Source organism: Mauremys mutica, chromosome 12, assembly GCF_020497125.1.
Source record: "Mauremys mutica isolate MM-2020 ecotype Southern chromosome 12, ASM2049712v1, whole genome shotgun sequence".
NCBI classification, from domain to species: Eukaryota; Metazoa; Chordata; order Testudines; family Geoemydidae; genus Mauremys; species Mauremys mutica.
Genome location: NC_059083.1, coordinates 3,707,858 through 3,719,948, shown reverse-complemented (window position 1 = coordinate 3,719,948; position 12,091 = coordinate 3,707,858). Strand labels below are relative to the sequence as shown.

Sequence of the window (12,091 nt, the reverse complement as noted above, 5' to 3'; positions counted from 1 at the left end):
CCCAGGAGTCCGGGCTCCCACCCCTCCCCCCTGCTCTGCCCCCACCAGCCCCCACTCCCCCCCAGAGCCGGGGAGAGAACCCAGGAGTCCTGGCTCCCACCCCTCCCCCCTGCTCTGCCCCCACCAGCCCCCACTCCCCTCCCAGAGAGAACCCAGGAGTCCTGGCTCCCAGCCCCCCTTTGCACCCAACAAAGGCGCTGGGGCTGGAGGTGGGAATCCAATTAACTGTTTAATTCACCTGCGCTAATTAGCAACGTCCTGGCATAAATTAGAGGCGTTAACAAGGATTTAAATTGCCGGGGGGGGGACACCCCCCCATGCTCTGCCCCCCCCCCCGTCAGTTTTCCTCCGGGCGCGGGGGGTGGGGGCGTCACCGGTTCACTTCGTAGCCGAACCCGTTTCTCCCGTCCTGGCAGGAGCCTGGGGGGCAGAGAAAGGGTTAAATTGGGGGAGCCCCCGACCCCCCCCCCCGGGCAAGGCTCCGAGCCCGGCAGGGGTCACTCCCTGGCGGGGGGATTTGGGGGGCCGGGGTCACTCCCCGGCGGGGGGGGGATTGCCGGGGCGGGGTCACTCCCTGGCGGGGGGGGCAGGGGGATTTCGGGGGCGGGGTCACTCCCCGGCGGGGGGGATTTGGGGGCCCGGCGGGGGGGGATTTGGGGGGCGGGGTCACTCCCTGGCGGGGGGGGATTTGGGGGGCGGGGTCACTCCCCGGCGGGGGGGATTTGGGGGCCCGGCGGGGGGGGATTTGGGGGGCGGGTTCACTCCCTGGCGGGGGGGCTGTGGGGGCCCGGCGGGGGGGGGGATTTGGGGGCGGGGTCACTCCCCGGCGGGGGGGATTTGGGTGCCCGGCGGGGGGGGGTTTGGGGGGCGGGGTCACTCCCTGGCGGGGGGGGCAGGGGGATTTGGGGGGCGGGGTCACTCCCCGGCGGGGGGGGGATTTGGGGGCCCGACGGGGGGGTTGGGGGGCGGGGTCACTCCCCGGCGGGGGGGGCAGGGGGATTTGGGGGGCGGGGTCACTCCCTGGCGGGGGGGTTTTGGGTGCCCGGCGGGCGGGGATTTGGGGGCCCGGCGGGGGGGGATCGGGCGCGCACGTCACTCCCCGGCGGGGTCGGGAGGTGGGCGCCCGGCGGGGCAGGGTGTGGGGGGCGGGGTCACTCCCTGGCGGGGGGATTTGGGGGCCCGGCGGGGGGGGTTTGGGGGGCGGGGTCACTCCCCAGCGGGGGGGCAGGGGGAGTTGGGGGGCGGGGGCACTCCCCGGCGGGGGGGGATTTGGGGGCCCGGCGGGGGGGTTGGGGGGCGGGGTCACTCCCCGGCGGGGGGGGATTTGAGGGGCGGGGTCACTCCCTGGCGGGGGGGGCAGGGGGATTGGGGGGGCGGGGTCACTCCCTGGCGGAGGGGTTTTGGGTGCCCGGCGGGCGGGGATGTGGGGGCCCGGCGGGGGGGGGGGTTGGGGGCCCGGCGGGGGGGGATTTGGGGCCGGGGTCACTCCCCGGCGGGGGGGGGATTTGGGGGCCCGGCGGGGCCGGGTTTGGGGGGCGGGGTCACTCCCTGGCGGGGGGATTTGGGGGCCCGGCGGGGGGGGGGTGTGGGGGGGGGGGACACACCCTGGCGGGGGGGGGGTTGGGGGCCCGGCGGGGGGGGATTTGGGGGGGGGGGTCACTCCCTGGCGGGGGGGCATTTGGGGGCCCGGCGGGGGGGGATTTGGGGGGCGGGGTCACTCCCCGGCGGGGGGGGATTTGGGGGGTGGGGTCACTCCCTGGCGGGGGGATTTGGGGGGCGGGGTCACTCCCTGGCGGGGGGGCATTTGGGGGCCCGGCGGGGGGGGGATTTGGGGGCCCGGCGGGGGGGGTTTGGGGGGCGGGGTCACTCACACGCCCCCAGTCTCTCCTCCAGCAGCAGCAGCTGGTCGCTGAGCGAGTCCAGCCGGTCCAGGTACCGGAGGCGGCTCCAGAGCTCGGCGACCTCGGCGGGGCCCAGCTCGGCCAGCGGGGGCGGCAGCAGCCGGCGCAGGGTCCCCAGGGCCCGATCCACGCGCTGGGGGGCAGCGTGACGGGAGTGGGGGTGAGCCCCAGACCCCCCCCAGCGCCCCCTGGGCCCCCAGCGCCCCCTGATCCCCCCGACACCCCCAGAGCCCCCCCAGCGCCCCATGTCCCCCCGACACCCCCGAGCCCCCAAAGTCCCCCCAGCGCCGCCTGAGCCCCCCAAAGTCCCCCCAGCACCATGTCCCCCTGCCAGCCCATAAGCCCCCAAGCTCCCCCCCCCAGCGCCCCACATCTGAACCCCGAAACTCCCGCCGGCCCCTCCTATCTCCCACCCAGCTCCCCCATAGCGTGTCACCAGCCCCCTGCACCCCCTATCTCCCCTCGCCTCTCCCTCCAAGCCGGTAACTCCGCCCCCAGCCCCATAAGCTCCGCCCCCAGCCCCTCCCCCCTCACCTCCTCCAGCTTCTCCATCTGCTGCTGCAGCTCCTGCACCTGCCGGCTCAGCCGCTCCGGGGCGGGGGGGCCCCGCACTGTGCGGGGGGGAGAGGAGAGGGCACTGAGAGAACAAACAACCCCCGCAGAAAACCCAGGAGTCCGGGCTCCCCCCTGCTCTAACCACCAGCCCCCACTCCCCTCCCGGAGCCGGGAGAGAACCCAGGAGTCCTGACTCCCAGCCCCCCTGCTCTAACCACCAGCCCCCACTCCCCTCCCGGAGCCGGGAGAGAACCCAGGAGTCCTGGCTCCCAGCCCCCCTTGCTCTAACCACCAGCCCCCACTCCCCTCCCGGAGCCGGGAGAGAACCCAGGAGTCCTGGCTCCCAGCCCCCCCTGCTCTAACCACCAGGCCCCACTCCCCTCCCGGAGCCGGGAGAGAACCCAGGAGTCCTGGCTCCCAGCCCCCCCTGCTCTAACCACCAGCCCCCACTCCCCTCCCAGAGCCGGGGAGAGAACCCAGGAGTCCGGGCTCCCAGCCCCCCCGCTCTAACCACCAGCCCCCACTCCCCTCCCAGAGCCGGGGAGAGAACCCAGGAGTCCTGGCTCCCAGCCCCTCCTGCTCTAACCACCAGCCCCCACTCCCCTCCCGGAGCCGGGAGAGAACCCAGGAGTCCTGGCTCCCAGCCCCCCCTGCTCTAACCACCAGCCCCCACTCCCCTCCCGGAGCCGGGAGAGAACCCAGGAGTCCTGGCTCCCAGCCCCCCCTGCTCTAACCACCAGCCCCCACTCCCCTCCCAGAGCCGGGGAGAGAACCCAGGAGTCCGGGCTCCCAGCCCCCCCCCCCCAGTGGTGCCCCACATACCTGGGGGGGTGGGCAGTGGGGCGGTGTGGGCGGTGGGCAGCGGGTGGCAGCGGGTCCCATCGGGCCCCAGGCCGGCCCCGGGGTCACACTGGCACTGGTAGCTGCCCGGGGTGTTGAGGCAGCGCTGGGGGCAGAGGGGGGTGGGCGAGCGGCATTCGTCCACATCTGGAGAGAGGAGAGACCCCCACAGTGAGCCCGGACGCCTGGGTTCTCTGGCAGGGGAGTGGGGCCTGGTGGGTTAGAGCAGGGGGAGGGGGGACCCGGACGCCTGGGTTCTCTGGCAGGGGAGTGGGGCCTGGTGGGTTAGAGCAGGGGGAGGGGGGACCCGGACGCCTGGGTTCTCTGGCAGGAGAGTGGGGCCTGGTGGGTTAGAGCCGGGGGAGGGGGGACCCGGACGCCTGGGTTCTCTGGCAGGGGAGTGGGCCTGGTGGGTTAGAGGGGGGGAGGGGGGGCCGGACGCCTGGGTTCTACTCACCCACGTGGCAGTAGCGCCCCCCCCAGCCGGGGCGGCAGTGGCACCGGTTGGGGCTGGCGCAGACGCCCCCGTTCTGACAGGGCTTGTGGCACACGGCTGTGGAGGGAGAAGGGCATCGAAGGGTTAACGGGGTGGGGGAGGGGTTGGGGGTCCCACCCCCCCAACCGGGCCCCCCAGACTCACCCTCCTCGCAGGTGTTGGCCCCCACGTGCCTCTTCTTCCAGCCCTGGCAGCAGATGGCGCTGGTCTGCAGCACGTCCCTGGTCACCTGGCGCATGGCCACGCGGTACGTGGTCCTGGGGGCAGGAGGGGACCCAGGAGTCCGGGCTCCCACCCCCGGCTCTACCCACCGGCCCCCACTCCCCTCCCAGAGCCCAGAGAGAACCCAGGAGTCCGGGGTCCCAGGCCCCCCCCCCCCGTTTTAACCCACTAGCCCCCTCCCCTCCCAGAGCCGGGGAGAGAACCCAGGAGTCCTGGCTCCCAGCCCCCCGTTTTAACCCACTAGCCCCCCTCCCCTCCCAGAGCTGGGAGAGAACCCAGGAGTCCGGGCTCCCAGCCCCCCTGCTCTAACCACCAGCCCCCACTCCCCTCCCAGAGCCGGGGAGAGAACCCAGGAGTCCGGGATCTCAGCCCCCCCGCATTCTAACCTACCTGCCCCCCCTCCCCTCCCCTCCCCGAGCCAGGAGAGAACCCAGGCGTCCTGCACGGGGGGTACCTGTAGGTGCTGCAGACGCGGCCCCCGTGGCACAGGGTCAGGTAGGGCTGGTGCAGGGGCCGGGCGAAGGTCTCGTTGTAAACCAGGGGGACCCGCAGGGTGTGACGGGCGCAGACACCCCGGCTGGGGGGAGAGATGGTGAGAGCAGCCCCCCCACATCTCCAGAGCCCCCCCAGAGCCCCCATCAGCTCAGAGCCTCCCCAGAGCCCCCCGTCTCCTCACAGGCCCCCAAAACCCAACCCCCATATCCTCATAGCCCCCCCGAGCCCCCAGTCCCTCTGTATACTCACAGCCCCCCCAAAACCCCTGTCTGTTCAGAGCCCCCCAGAGCCCCAGTATCCTCACAGCCCCCCCAAAACCCAACCCCCATATCCTTACAGCCCCCCAGCCCCCCTCTATCCTCGCAGACCCCCCAGAGCCCCCCAGCACCCATATCTCCAGGGGCCCCTCCCACCCCAAGGAGACCCCCGTACCCCAGGGCCCCACATCCCCACCCTAGAGCTCCCCTCTCACCTCTCCGGCTTGGCTCCCTGTCCCCCGGCCCCCAGGATCCCCCCCCACAGCACAGCCACAAGGGTGGGCAGCACCCCTGACATATTGGGGGGCTCCGGCCGCAGCGCTCAGAGAAGGGGGGGTGATTCCAATGGGGCTCCCTGCAGGGGAGAGAGGCAAAAATTACTGAACCCAGGTATGCGGGACACCCCAATGGGGGCAGTACAGAACCCAGGAGTCCTGGCTCCCAGCCCCCCCTGCTCTAACCCACCAGCCCCCACTCCCCTGCCAGAGCCGGGGAGAGAACCCAGGAGTCCTGGCTCCCAGCCCCCCCCCGCTCTAACGCACCAGCCCCCACTCCCCTCCCAGAGCCGGGGAGAGAACCCAGGCGTCCTGGCTCCCAGCCCCCCCTGCTCTAACCACCAGCCCCCACTCCCCTGCCAGAGCCGGGAGAGAACCCAGGAGTCCTGGCTCCCAGCCCCCCCTGCTCTAACCCACTAGCCCCCACTCCCCTCCCAGAGCCGGGGAGAGAACCCAGGAGTCCGGGCTCCCAGCCCCCGCTGCTCTAACCACCAGCCCCCACTCCCCTCCCAGAGCCGGGGAGAGAACCCAGGAGTCCTGGGGGTGGGAGTTTGTTAGGGAAAGCAGGGAAATGCCCTGGAGATGGGACACCCCATAGACCCCCCCCCTTTCCCCCCCCCCCCGCACTCACCTGTTCTGCTGGTCCCCGGGCCCGGCCCTGCTCCTTCCTCCTGGCCTCTGAGGCGGCCTGAGCCCAGAGCCTCCCTGTGGCCTGGGGGGGCTGGAATCCCCTCCCCCCACCCCCCGCGTCGGCAAGGGACCCCCCCCGGCCCAGAGCCCCTCCCCTGAGAGAGCCCCTCCCCCCAGCATCAGCCCCCCCTCCTTGGAGCCAGCAGGGTGGGGTCCCCCCCCGGTGCCCCTTGGCATTTCGGCCTCCGAGTCCGATTCATGCACCCGGCGCCCCCCACCCCCAGCCCCCGACCGAGAAAGGCCCCATTGTGCCCCCTGCCCCCCCCCGAATCCGCCCCCCGGGGCCCTGATGCTGCCGCTTTGTTCCCTGCACCCAGAGGGGGGGGGGGGGCAGGCACTGACATCACCGGGGCCAGGCTGGGGGGGGCCCCAGACAGCTCCCCCCCCCCGCGCCCGGCGGGGACACACAATGGCCTTGTTTGGAGCCGAATCGTGGGCGAGATTTTTCCATCCGCAACAAGCGATTCCTGCCTTTGTCCCATTGTGACGGCCGGGGCGCCCCATAGCCCTGCCCCACAGCCCCCCTGGCCCGGCCGGTGCCCGTCACTCCCGAACCGCACCCCTCCCTGGCCTGGCCGGCGCCCCACAGCCCTGCCCCACAGCCCCCCTGGCCCGGCCGGTGCCCCACAGCCCCCTGGCCTGGCCGGTGCCCCACAGCCCCCTGGCCTGGCCGGTGCCCCACAGCCCCTCCGGCCCGGCCGGTGCCCCACAGCCCTGCCCCACAGCCCCTCCAGTGCCCCACAGTCCTGCCCCACAGCCCCCCTGGCCCGGCCGGTGCCCCACAGCCCTGCCCCACAGCCCCCCCGGCCCAGCCGGTGCCCCACAGCCCTGCCCCACAGCCCTTCTGGCCTGGCTGGCGCCCCACAGTCCTGCCCCACAGCCCCCCCAGTGCCCCACAGTCCTGCCCCACAGCCCCCCTGGCCCGGCCGGTGCCCCACAGCCCCCCCCGGCCCGGCCGGTGCCCCACAGCCCTGCCCCACAGCCCCCCCGGCCCGGCCGCTGCCCCACAGCCCCCCTGGCCCAGCCGGTGCCCCACAGCCCTGCCCCACAGCCCCCTGCCTGGCCAGCCCCCCCTCACTGCTGAACCACAGCCCCTGCCCCCCAAGCCCCATCAGTGCCCCCCATTCCTAATCTGCAGCCCTCCAGCTCTGCTGGTGCCCCTCACTCCTGACCTGCAGCCCCCTGCTATTGTAGTTCCCCAGATCTTTCAATTCCCCCCCCCCACAGTCCTGTTACCAGCCCCCCACCCACAGGTCAGAGACCCCCAGGCCAGGGTGCTCAGCTCCTGCCCCCTTTGATTGCGTGGGGCAGACCCTGGGGGTCCCAGCCCTGGGGCCATGGGGAGCCCCGACTGCCCGGGCAGAGCCCCCCGCTGCCCCCCCTGCAGCCCGGCCCCCAGCGCCGCCCTGGGGCAGATCTCCGGGGTGAGCCGGGGTCACGCTGTGATTTCCCAGCAGTCACGTGGTTTCCTTTCCTGGCACCTGGGAGGGGGCGGGACCCAGCCAGGACCTCAGGGTCAGTGACCAGCTGGGGGGGGTGGGGGGGCTGGGGGACGGCGCTGGGGGGCCACAGGCTGCTCCCCTGACACGCCAGGCCCCTGCTGGTCCCGGCCCAAAGGCTGATCCCAGGGACAGGCCCCGTCGGGGAACCCCCAGACCTAGAGGGGGGAGGGGCCCTTTGGGGCTGGGCACCCGACCCCCCTCTCCGTCCCCTCCCTCTGTCCAGCCACCCCCCCCCCGTTACTGCAGCCGGACCGGGGCCTTGGCGGGTTAATAATTAACCCAGGAGATAAACAGCAGCGACCCCCCCACGTCTCCCCAGCGCAGCCCAGACCCCCAGGGACAGACGGGGCAGAGACGCACCCGGAGCAACATGCACCTGCTGCTCTGCCTGGCCTGCGTGGGGGCCCTGGTGTGCACCAGCCACCAAGCCCCCGAGTATGAGCGGGGCTGGGGGGCTGCGGGTTGGGAGTGAGGGACACCGGCAGAGCGGGGGGCAGGGCTGGGCTAGCAGGGGCTGCGGGTCGGGAGTGAGGGGCACTGGCAGAGCGGGGGCGGGGCGGGCTGCGCTAGCAGGGGCTGCGGGTCGGGAGTGAGGGGCACCGGCAGGGCTGGGCTGGCAGGGGCTGCAGGTCGGGAGTGAGGGGCACTGGCAGAGCGGGGGCGGGGCGGGCTGGGCTAGCAGGGGCTGCGGGTCGGGAGTGAGGGGCACCGGCAGGTCTGGGCTGGCAGGGGCTGCAGGTCGGGAGTGAGGGGCACCGGCAGGGCTGGGCTGGCAGGGGCTGCGAGTCGGGATTGAGGGGCACCGGCAGAGCGGGGGGGGGGGGGGCTGGGCTGGCAGGGGCTGCGGGTCGGGAGTGAGGGGCACCGGCAGGGCTGGGCTTGCAGGGGCTGCGAGTCGGGAGTGAGGGGCACCGGCAGGGCTGGGCTGGCAGGGGCTGCAGGTCGGGAGTGAGGGGCACCGGCAGGGCTGGGCTAGCAGGGGCTGCGGGTCGGGAGTGAGGGGCACCGGCAGGGCTGGGCTTGCAGGGGCTGTGGGTCGGGAGTGAGGGGCACCGGCAGGGCTGGGCTTGCAGGGGCTGCGGGTCGGGAGTGAGGGGCACCGGCAGAGCAGGGGGCTGCGTGTCGGGAGTGAGGGGCACCGGCAGAGCAGGGGGCTGCAGGTCGGGATTGAGGGGCACCGGCCGATCTCTCTCCCCCCCAGGCTGCTGATGGCGGCGCCGAGGCTGGTGCCGGTGGGCGTGGAGGTGGGGGTCCTGCTCCAGGCCGAGGGGGTGGCCGGGCAGCTCGACGGGACCCTCTACTTCCAGAACGAGGTCAACACGCGGCAGAAATGCTCCGGCGAGAAGCTCTTCAGCCTGCGCCCCGAGAACGGCCACATGCAGCTCCTCAGCCTGAAGGTAGGGGGCGCCTAGCCCCGCCCCCTGGGGAAAGCCCCGCCCCTTCTATGCCCCAGGAGAGCCCCGCCCCCTGGGAGAGCCCCGCCCCTCCATGCCCCAGGAGAGCCCCGCCCCTTAGGAGAGAGCCCCGCCCCTTAGGAGAGAGCCCCGCCCCTCCCTGCCCCAGGAGAGCCCCGCCCCCTGTGGAGAGCCCCGCCCCTCCCTGCCCCAGGGGAGCCCCGCCCCCTAGAGGAGAGCCCCGCCCCCTAGAGGAGAGCCCGCCCCTTAATGGGAGAGCCCCGCCCCTCCCTGCCCCAGGAGAGCCCCGCCCCTTAGGAGAGAGCCCCGCCCCTCCCTGCCCCAGGAGAGCCCCGCCCCCTGTGGAGAGTCCCGCCCTTTATATGCCCCAGGGGAGCCCCGCCCCCTAGAGGAGAGCCCCGCCCCCTAGAGGAGAGCCCCGCCCCTTAACGGGAGAGCCCCGCCCCTCCATGCCCCAGGAGAGCCCCGCCCCTTAGGAGAGAGCCCCGCCCCCTGTGGAGAGCCCCGCCCCTCCCTGCCCCAGGAGAGCCCCGCCCCCTGGGGGAGCCCCCCTCTCACTGCCCCCCCCGCAGGTGACCCCCGAGCTGGCGGGTCGCTGTGGCCTGGCCGCGCTGCGTCGGGGTCGCTACGTCCAGCTGGTCGCGCGGAGCCCCCAGCTGCCCCCCCCGGGCGCCCGGACCCTGAGACTGGCCTGGACGAGCCGGCGCGGGCAGCTCTTCATCCAGACCGACAAGCCGGTCTACACGCCCCGGCAGAAGGGTGAGAGCCGCCCCCCCCCGCGCCCCCTGTGCCCCCTGCGCCCCACGGCCCCCCGTGCCCCCTGTGCCCCCTGCGCCCCACGGCCCCCAGTGCCCCACGGCCCCCATAGACCCCACGCCTCACAGCCCCCCGTGCCCCACGGCCCCCCGTGCCCCCTGCGCCCCCCACGCCCCCCCACGCCCCACTTTGTGCCCCCCGCGCCCCATGGCCCCCTGTGACCCCTGTGCCCCACAGCCCCCACGGCCCCCCGCACCCCATGGCCCCCATAGCCCCCCGTGCCCCACGGCCCCCATAGACCCCACGCCTCACAGCCCCCCGTGCCCCACGGCCCCCCGTGCCCCACGGCCCCTGTGCCCCACTTTCCCCCCTGCCCCACGGCCCCCCGTGCCCCACGGCCCCTGCGCCCCACTTTCCCCCCTGCCCCACGGCCCCCCGTGCCCCACGGCCCCTGCGCCCCACGGCCCCCCGTGCCCCCTGCCCCCATGGTCCCCAGCCCCCCCCTTCACAGCCTGTCTCGTTCCCCCACCCAGTTCACTTCCGAGTCTTCGCCCTGAACCACGAGCTGCGCCCCACGGCCGAGTCCATCACCATCACTGTCCTGGTGAGAGCCGGGGGGCAGGATCGGGCCCTTGGGGGGATGGGGGGCAGGGAGCCTGTGGCTGGGAGGGGGAGGATCAGGATCGGGCCCATGAGGGGTTGGGGGGGCAGGGAGCCCGTGGCTGGGAGGGGGAGGGGCAGGATCTGGCCCATGGGAGGTTGGGGGGACAGGGAGCCTGTGGCTGGGAGGGGGAGGGGGAGGGGCAGGATCGGGCCCATGAGGGGTTGGGGGGGCAGGGAGCCTGTGGCTGGGAGGGGGAGGTGCAGGATCGGGCCCTTGGGAGGGTGGGGGGACAGGGAGCCCGTGGCTGGGAGGGGGAGGGGGAGGGGCAGGATCTGGCCCATGAGAGGTTGGGGGGGCAGGGAGCCTGTGGCTGGGAGGGGGAGGTGCAGGATCGGGCCCTTGGGAGGGTGGGGGGACAGGGAGCCCGTGGCTGGGAGGGGGAGGGGGAGGGGCAGGATCGGGCCCATGGGGGATGGGGCCCCATGGAGGGGGCTACGGGGGCAGGATCGGGCCCCGCTGATAGCCGCTAACACCCCCCGTCTGCCCCCCAGAACAGCCAGGGGCTGCAGGTGCGGAAGGTGGAGCGGTTCCCGCAGAACTGGGTCATCACGGACCAGCTCTCGATCCCCGACATCTCCGAGTGAGCGGGGGGCGGGGGGCGGGGGGGCGCCGCGGGCACCCCATTGCCCTGGGAGGCCCCGGGGTGGGGGGAGCCCCCCAGGAGTGGGGCTGGGGTGCCGGGGGGGCTCCCTGTGAGCCTGTCTGGGGGTGGGACCCTGACACCCTCCCCCAGGCTCTGCGGAGCTGGGGGCTGGGAGCAGGGTCCCCCAGGCAGAGGGGCGGGGGGAGCTGGGGGGTCCCCGATCCCCTCTCACCCCCTGGCCCCTCCCAGGCCCGGCACCTGGCGCATCACGGCGCGGTTCTCCAACGCCCTCGAGTCCAACACCAGCGCCGAGTTCGAGGTGAAGAAATACGGTGAGTCCCGGACGCCTGGGTTCCCTCTCAGCCCGGGGCGGGGAGTGGGGCTGGGAGCCCGGACTCCTGGGTTCTCTCCTGGCTCTGGGAGGGGAGTGGGGGCTGGTGGGTCAGAGCAGGGGGAGGCTGGGAGCCAGGACTCCTGGGTTCTCTCCTGGCTCTGGGAGGGGAGTGGGGGCTGGTGGGTCGGAGCAGGGGGAGGCTGGGAGCCAGGACTCCTGGGTTCTCTCCTGGCTCCGGGGTGCAGCGTGTGTGTCGCGGGGGGGGGGGGAGCTGGGAGCCAGGACTCCAGGGTTCTCTCCTGGCTCCGGGGTGGAGCGTGTGTGTCGTGGGGGGGGGGGGGGAGCCAGGAGCCAGGACTCCTGGGTCCCATGTGTGTTTTCTCCCCCCAGTGCTCCCCAATTTCGAGGTGAAGATCGTCCCCGACCGGACCCACATGCTGGTGAGGGGAGAGGGGGCCCCTGATTTGCGCATTGACCTGCAGGTCAGGTAGGGGCAGCTCCCCTGACCCCCCCCCCCCCGGCCGGGCTCAGGCAGCCGGGGCTGGTTCTGGGGGGCTCTGGCTCCCAGCCTCCCCACGGGGCCAGGCCGGGCCTTGGGGTGCAGCTCCCCACCCAATCCAGACCCCGGGAGAGCCACGCCCCTGCCCCCCACGCTGACCCCCCGGGCTCAGGGTGACCCCCCCCCTCTCCCCAGGTTCGTCTACGGGAAGGGGGTGAACGGTGTCGCCTACCTGAGGTTTGGGGTGAGCAACGAGGATGGGGAGAAAACCTTCCTCAGGGGCCTGGAGCAACAGGTCACGGTGAGACCCCCATCCCCCCACGGGACCCCCCCTCCCCCCACGGGACCCCCATCCCCCCACGGATCCCCCCTCCCCCCACGGAACCCCCATCCCCCCACGGGACCCCCCCTCCCCCCACGGATTCCCCCATCCCCCCACGGAACCCCCATCCCTCTGGGATCCCCATCCCCCCACGGAACCCCCACTCCCCCCACGGATCCCCCCTCCCCCCACGGAACCCCCATCCCTCTGGGACCCCCCTCCCCCCACGGGACCCCCCACTCCCCCCATGGAACCCCCTTCCTCTGGGATCCCCCTCCCCCCACG

The 12,091-nt window shown here is 73.7% G+C and overlaps 2 protein-coding genes across 3 annotated transcripts; one reads left to right on the top strand and one right to left on the bottom strand.

The window, feature by feature from the left end:
• Nucleotides 1-216: 216 nt before the first annotated feature.
• Nucleotides 217-5,819, bottom strand: EGFL8 (EGF like domain multiple 8). 2 transcript variants are annotated; one of them, XM_044983437.1, is made up of 9 exons: nucleotides 5,673-5,819; nucleotides 4,982-5,121; nucleotides 4,469-4,591; nucleotides 3,937-4,049; nucleotides 3,754-3,849; nucleotides 3,279-3,443; nucleotides 2,436-2,512; nucleotides 1,872-2,034; nucleotides 217-420 (listed from the first exon to the last, which is right to left on the bottom strand). In XM_044983437.1, exons 2-9 carry the CDS (start codon nucleotides 5,062-5,064, stop codon nucleotides 371-373), a joined length of 870 nt encoding a protein of 289 aa, XP_044839372.1. In that variant the 5' UTR covers nucleotides 5,065-5,121; nucleotides 5,673-5,819; the 3' UTR covers nucleotides 217-370. The 2 variants fall into 2 exon arrangements, with proteins under 2 accessions (XP_044839372.1, XP_044839373.1); XM_044983438.1 differs by lacking the exon at nucleotides 3,754-3,849.
• Nucleotides 5,820-7,542: 1,723 nt separating this feature from the next.
• LOC123345812 (complement C4-B-like) lies at nucleotides 7,543-11,788 on the top strand (the record flags this gene model as incomplete). Its single annotated transcript, XM_044982868.1, has 8 exons — nucleotides 7,543-7,668; nucleotides 8,435-8,630; nucleotides 9,221-9,407; nucleotides 9,938-10,008; nucleotides 10,560-10,648; nucleotides 10,901-10,983; nucleotides 11,376-11,472; nucleotides 11,680-11,788. Coding segments are annotated over exons 1-8 (897 nt in total), but the record flags the coding sequence as incomplete, so codon positions are not given.
• Between the last annotated feature and the right edge of the window lie 303 nt (nucleotides 11,789-12,091).

What these genes read in the sequence shown, in the direction of transcription:
- EGFL8 (XM_044983437.1), bottom strand. Translation starts at nt 5,064, where the DNA reads ATGTCAGGGGTGCTGCCCACCCTTGTGGCTGTGCTGTGGGGGGGGATC. An exon ending in CGCGTCTGCAGCACCTACAG is followed by an intron (nt 4,050 to 4,468) that starts GTACCCCCCGTG and finishes TCCTGCCCCCAG; the next exon opens with GACCACGTACCGCGTGGCCA. An exon ending in GGCCAACACCTGCGAGGAGG is followed by an intron (nt 3,850 to 3,936) that starts GTGAGTCTGGGG and finishes CTCCCTCCACAG; the next exon opens with CCGTGTGCCACAAGCCCTGT.